General features: G+C 29.7%; 1 protein-coding gene across 1 annotated transcript; it reads left to right on the top strand.

The window, feature by feature from the left end:
• The first annotated feature begins 1,534 nt into the window (after positions 1 to 1,534).
• On the top strand, positions 1,535 to 7,751 carry l(3)mbn (lethal (3) malignant blood neoplasm). Its single transcript, XM_068774505.1, has 4 exons — positions 1,535 to 1,599; positions 3,550 to 3,694; positions 5,731 to 5,862; positions 6,276 to 7,751. The coding sequence occupies exons 2-4, from the start codon at positions 3,550 to 3,552 to the stop codon at positions 7,340 to 7,342; spliced, it is 1,344 nt and encodes a 447-aa protein (XP_068630606.1). The 5' UTR covers positions 1,535 to 1,599; the 3' UTR covers positions 7,343 to 7,751.

Below are 7,751 nucleotides of genomic sequence, written 5' to 3'. Positions count from 1 at the left end.
TTAAGGCCTAAACGGCCATTGGTTGTACGCGCTTTATCGCCTTTCCACTGCCAACTTGCCAATCCGTTGGCAAACTTAATTAGGGGAGCAAACCCTTAATTAGGGGAGCAATTGAAATCTACAATGCAAGTACGTACTTTATTACATAAAATTACTACATGTACATCGATCAATATATCATGCTGATACCTTTCTTCTGACGAAAACCTTACTTAAGTTATTTTAAAACTGTAACGTATGTTCATTTTTTACCAGAAACAAATATTATCCCAATTGTAGACATCATTATTAAATAAAATCAATGAAGAGTTTTTTTAAAGATTTTCGAAACATTCGTGAATTTTTCGTATTTATGTAACCATATCAATATCTCCCATGGCCTTGGAACTGAATTATAATTGACATAAATAGTACTAAGAAGGGTGTTACAAATTACAATCGAATAAAAATAACCAAAAGATACTGCTGTATACGGTAGTTTACAATAAACCATATCATCAATCTCACACGTTACCTATGTCTTCCCTAGTTATAAACTACGTTAGTACTGAGACATAGCTACCCTGGTTTAATTTTGTTTATTATTCATCTATAAAACGGTTTGTTATATAGGTAGGAAAAATATAATACAAGTAATATATTTTTAAACATTTCAATGACAATAACACTGCTAATTATATCATAATAAAAATTTGTAGCTATTGCCGGATATAACTAATATATAAAGAATTCGTAGAGTACTAAACAAACATGATTGTACTAACAATCGAAACTATAAAATCATCGTTATTGATTAAAAACGCAGAACTATAAATAGGTATAAATTTAATTCTCTCAGAGGTCAATCGTAGTATGCGAATAAATTATTAATTAAGACTTATTTTAATTTTACTGCAATATAATTGTAATTTAAGTATTTCAATAATTAAACATAATTCAAAATGAAACAAATCAGGACGACGATCGAGAATTATGGATAAGCTAAATAAGCACTCTGTAAGTGTCAATTTGTAACCTCTCATATGTAAGATTATAATCTCAACTAAAAAGGCGTTACTTTGTTAACAAATTGTTTTGAATGACGAAATAATGTATTTCAAAGTAATCTTATTTATTTGCAGCAGCAAATTTTAGTTAAAATTCAACAACCGCCAGCTTTCGATATAATTTATTGATAATTAAAATAGTAAATTAAAATTATCTTATTGTTTATAACTCTGTACTTCAAATCATACAGGATGATTGGTTAAAAATGTAAAAGTTTTAAAAGTAGATGTAAAAGTTTTCCAATCATTATGCATAAAGTGATCACTTTTAAATGTGAAAACATGCTAATTATGAAAGAGAGACTAAGTACAGAAATAGAATAAATATTAATAATATTTTTGTTGTGGATGTGACTTATTTGCTGTTACGTTAAATATTTATAAGCACACATGCGAACCCTCTGCTCACTGCAAAATAGTCTATGAAGTCATGTTTTGGACGTATTAATAAATTACGTGAAGCAAAGAATCGACACAGTCTAGTCGAACTCTTACGCAACAGGTCGTACTGTCTGGCTACGCCTTCACGTGCAAGCGTAAAATAGGCAATAAGGTAAGGTTTTACATAAACATTTAACGTTATATCAGCTTATTATCAATGACATGAATAAATTAACGTATGAAACTTTAAGTAGCTACATCGTTCATAAATTTTTTAAATATTTTTGCGAATTATTACTTTATTTATGAAAAAGTACAAATGAGAATAATTAAAAATAAGATTTAAAGTGGTACAATATTTTGTAACGTATGTAAATGGTTGTTGGTGTTCTTTAGTGACTATTCCTAGAAAATAAATGCCAAATACATGTACATTATACATATCTTTTGTATGTTAAGATATTTTTTGTAAATTCTGCCTTGAACATAAAATTTAATGCGAACACAGTGGTGTCAAAGAATATGTATAATTACGAGTTGCAATATTCCTAGGTTAAGAATACAAAAATCGTACTTTCGTTCTAATCTTCAATTTTTTTTTCTATACATTGGATAAAAAATATATATATTAAATGATTTTTATTTAATATAGTCATAGTAAAAGGAACATGCTAGCGATATTCCCTTTTTTATTGGCTGAAATGTTTTAAAGTATTAAATCTGTATAGCAATCATGATTATCATCCCTTGGAAAAGCATACCCATGTTCTAAAGTAAATTAGAACAATCAACTTTTAATGGACGACACAAACCATGTAAAACTTAGAATTCGTTCTTAATATTATAAAACTAGTCAGAAAAAACCGTTATATTTTTTGTCAGTAAAGAATAAGTAATAAAAAAATATTACGATATTAAAACTAATTAAACCTGTAATAAATCATAAAATCCAATTATCGTAATCATCGCTAAGTTCTTCATTCAGATATTATAATACTCTGGGCAGCTATAAACGTATTCAAAACAGACTTTTAACTGTGAAAAATAAATTATTAATTTAGTATTTAATTACCACGCATTATACACAACCAGTAATTTTTGATATCATTAATTCACTAGACGTTAATAATTATAGACAATAAAACCGATAACAAGTATTGTTTTATAAAGTTACCAAAAAAAAAAATAAACTCTAAAAAATATTTTTTTTAAAATTCATTTGAGAATTATCAAAAATCGGGTCGCACAACCGCAAAACATTATACATTAAGCTTTTTCTGCACTCAATGAATAAATTGTTACAAATACTTATAAAAAAATTGTTGTTGTATATAATAATTAATTTTAATATCACCAAGTCACCAGCGGCTCGGAACGCCGTTCCAGAAACCCAACAGTAGCACTTTTAAATAATATTTAGCAATGTTTTAAGTGTACATTATACGAGTATAGTAATATCAACCATATAAATAAGTCAACAACCGAGTTTCACACATTCAGGGAAACTAAATACTCTTAATAAGTTAACATATATAGATCAAAATTTATTGGCTGATTGACAGTTTATGATTTCCTTTTAATATTTTTCATTTTTTAATATTAATATAATTCTAATATTGATATTTTTCTTTTAATATTTTTCATATAACAAACTTACTACTTAAATATACTAATGACGATAATATATGCATTACAGAAATTTAATTCTATTATTATTCATAATTTAAAACAATAAATTTATAAACTTAAAAACAATATTTACACAAAATAGAAGCTTCTTTAAATCGATCGTTGATATAATATTGATTTGAATTTTAGCAAAATGTTTTCGCAAATCCTTGTTGTAGAGATATCCGGTTATACGTCACTGTTTATATTTAAACTTAACTGATGTGGTTTTAGTGTTCAATAACTTCAATTTGCTATTTTAATTTTTTCATACCGACCAACGTTTTCTCATACTTAATAAAAACCAAAACTTGATTGGTGTTATATAATTAATGTATTAAAATAACTTATGTGATTTATTCTAATTTTATGCATACAAGAAATTTCAATTAAAATTCAATAAAATAATAGCGCAATCCAGTTAAAACTACTAATAGCTACAATTACGTTTCAGATGTTTAGCGGAATAAAATTAATATTACTATGTGTGGCTATACTCATGCTTCAAGTGAAATGCGCAGACAAATATACAGATGAAAATAGGCCTTACGAATTTGGATTTTCCATCGCCGGTGAACAACATCGACACGAGAAAAAAGGTACGAATACGCGAAATTGTTTTTAATCGTCATTTGAGTATTCAACTACTATTTACTGATCATATTGACTAACACCTTTTCGCTAATGAAAAAAGTTCATTGCACAAGTTGATAACAGGGAATTTTTATTTGTTGATTTTTTAATGAACATTGTTCATATCATACGGAAGCCCGGCCCGTATTGAACGCAGACCCGGTCTTTACGCATATCAAGTCACCGATTATTCATAAGACTCCAGGTCGTGCAGAACCGATTTGTCTAATTGATTTGAATACCAACGACAGCCCAGTTCAATAAACAAGCATCGATTCATTACTTTAACTCTTCTGCTATTTATAAAAATTCGTTAATAGCCGAGACACGTTTTCTACAATTCGGACGCCTTGACAACAATAAGAAATAGAGCTTATAGAAAAATTTAAGTCAAAACATTTATATGAAGCCATTTTCAGCTATGATGATTAAGAAGGCGTAAAGGAAGAGAATCATCCTAGATAAAAGCGTTCTTGGAGTTTCTTCTGCTATTGCTTCTCCTGGTGGTAGCAATGTTAGTCAGGCAACGGTAACCGAGTCAATCGAGATTCGGCTTCAGCGGGTGCCCTTGAATCCAAATACTAAACACATATTGAGTGACAGACCAAGCCGAGGTCCCCTTGCTTTTCAGGTGTTCTTCCGTCAAGTCACTGCATGAAGCGCCTGCCTTGTTAATTTTTGCCTAATTTTTCATTCGGTGTAAAAAAATAACTAAAAAGCAGATTTTATCAACACAACGAAGTGTTAATATACATAAATTGGCCTTTAGTAAAACGATCTAAATTATTAATATTAAATATAATATATGTATAAAAATATCGATACAAAGTAAAATGTTCAGTTCACAAAATGTATCTGGGATTAACACATATTTTACCTATTATCTAAATAAACTTTTGAATATTACGGAGTTCTTTTGTAACATACTTTGTTCGAAATGTGAGATCGACTTTAGAACAAAATTTGATTTTAATTTGAAGAGAAATTTTTAATAATATTTAACAACAAAACCTCGCAAGATAATTATCAGAAAAACTTAATTTATGAAAACTTTGTCTGTACAAATATTTCTTTCATGAGGACATTTCACGTACTTAAGGAAATTACATTTAGCTGTAAAATGGTACGATAGGTTGGGATTTGCATGGACACCATTCCAGATCGCGCTTAATAACTCGTTACATTGAAACAATATCTTCATCGCCATTAAAATATTTTAACTTATAACTTAAAATTCTATTTGAATCTTTTCCGTGCTTTATGTAATGATAACGTAAAAAATCATTTATCACAAACTCACAGTTTACCTATTGATAACTTTCAAGAATATCAATTTGGGAGACATGCGTTTTCATATAAAATGAAAAAGGTTAAGGAAATTATAATAACAGAAAAATATTCCCATTTATTACATGAAAACAGAATTTGTATATAATTTATTTTAATCTCTTCACTTGTTAAAGAACAAAAACAAATTAAATTAACGTTGACATTATCCTCTAAATATTAAACAGGGTCTAATATTCGACAAGTAACTGCGGAATTTATAATGAAAGTCGTTAGCGTTTTTATACAAAAATAATCGGAGAACTGGTTGCCCCAAATGTCTGTGTGTAGGCGATACTATTACCTCAAAAATCCTTGCTAGTTTAAAGGATATATTCTTCTTATTCCTTTTAGCCGATAGTCGCTATGATGACCGCTTTTGCACTGCACGCATCCACTCTAAGAAATACATTAAAATGCATTATTCTTTGCAACGTTCCTAAAGGGAAAAAAAATTTCAAAGCATTGTATTTAAAAAATAATAAATTACTATATAATAAAATTAGTCAGCTTGAATATCACTCGTTAACAAAAAAAAATATTTTTAATCAATTTCAGTAGTCTATGGACCGAAATTTTTGAATGTCTGAACGTATTATGTGGATCAAATGCTCATATGTCACCCTTGCTGTCGAAATCATCTCTTTATATTATGCTTTGCTCTCTTTTCTTTCAGATGAAAACGGAATAATTATGGGTGAATTTGGTTTCATCACCGCCGATGGTGTATACCATGTAACTGTCTATGCAACCGATGAAAACGGAGGGTTTAAAATTTTATCAATGAAGAACATTCGAGTCAAGCCATGTAAGTAAACGTTATTTTAAATTACTGTTCCTACTTTTTATTTTATTAATACTAATGCACAAATTTAATTTTAATTCTCTTATGATACATTGTTACACTATTTTCATACTTTTGTGCCATACATAATGTCAACATAATCCTTATTGAAAAGCATAACTTTTTTACGAATAACATGTCAATAAAAACTTCTTTTATTTAACAAATAATTCATTACTCTTTACCGTCCCGATTATATAAGAGATCCATAAAAAAGAGACTATATAGTAAACCTTCGAACAAAAATATTGTTAAATAAAGTAATTTTCTTTATGCTATATATGGGGTAAACAATTTTTTTTAATTACCGTTATAATTTTTACAAACATAACGTAACTTGTTTTAATTAACAATAATTCATCTTTACTTGACCACAGATCCTACTGCTAAAGCTGGTCCAGAAAAAGGTCGTTCGCTTGAATTCTCGCCCTCAAACCCTGCCGTACCTGAAAAAACAGATAAAGAAGACCAAAAATTGTTAAAACCAGGGCCAGCGTCACCAGCAAAATCTTGTTCACATTGCAGTATACCCACGACTACAACAACAACGACAACCACTGAAACGCCTTACATTCCTTATAACAATGCACAACAAATTTCACTAAACCCAGATGTACTACCGAAAGAGGAATACCCTGAAAATTATCCTCAACAGGGTGCTAACCAAGCTATTTCACAGGAACAACTTCAAAACACTTCAGATCAAATTGAGAACGTACCAAATTATCCACAGCATAAATCTGTTTCGCAACAAAATTATCCCCAAACGGTCGAAAATTCCGAAAGAAATTATCCCCAAACGGTCGAAAATTCCGAAAGAAATTATCCCCAATCAGGTGGGTTAAATTATGGACAAAACTATGAAACAAATTCCGCTGATAACGCTGGCGGAAATAATCCTATATCAGAAGTAAATCGGCAGCCTAAATCATATGAGGAAGAATACCCGCAACAGCAAATAACAAAAGGACATCCCAATGGTGTGGAGGTACCACCTTCCTCATTAGGATCTCCTCATGAGAGTTCAGTTTCTAAAAAACCACAACTTATATCAGCTCAGATGCAAATAGTTGATAAAAATACTGATATTTACTACAAACGCCCAGGCGAGAAAGATGGTCTCCCCAAGGGTTTGACTACGGACGATATGTCTCAACTTTTATATACATTCAATTACACTGTAGGCTTTCACGGACATTATGAGGAAGGTTATACGAATGGCGCGAAACAAGGTTATTATTTTGTAACTGGAAGAAACGGTGTTAAAACAAGAATTGATTACATTGCTGATGAGCATGGCTTCCAGCCCAAAATCACGCAAGAAGTTCTTGATTTATTATCAGACGAAGTACCTAAAGCTGAAACTGAAAAAGATCCGAAATACGGTCTAAAAGGCTATGAATTCAAATGGCTTTATTACCCAGAAGATACAAAACGACGATGAATGGTATTATAATCTGAAACGAAAATTACCAAATAATAAAATAATTTTACTGTAATTTTCTTTGTCGATATAATTTGAAAATTTAGGCTATGAAATTTTTATTTGAAATTTACGGCAAAAGACTGAAATATGAGACACAAAATGATAGAAAAATATTCGTAATATTATGTATATAGCAGAGCATTGCTGAAAAGTAGTGAAAAGTAAACAATCTTGTTGCGATTATAATAACAAAAATACAAAAGATCTAAATTTTGCGGAATTGTGTAATATACTTAACAATTAGATTAAGAAATTTATAAAAAGTGGTGATGATATATTCTGAGTAATCATATTTTACGCACTGACACTGCCCTTTAAACTGCCATTAATGTAAACATGCATACTTACTACAAAGATCATTGCTAAT

This window comes from Battus philenor, unplaced genomic scaffold (assembly GCF_028537555.1).
Source record: "Battus philenor isolate CCGP_79_NKW_IND1 unplaced genomic scaffold, ilBatPhil1.0.hap1 SCAF_7, whole genome shotgun sequence".
NCBI classification, from domain to species: Eukaryota; Metazoa; Arthropoda; class Insecta; order Lepidoptera; family Papilionidae; genus Battus; species Battus philenor.
This window is presented reverse-complemented; position numbering and strand designations above follow the sequence as displayed.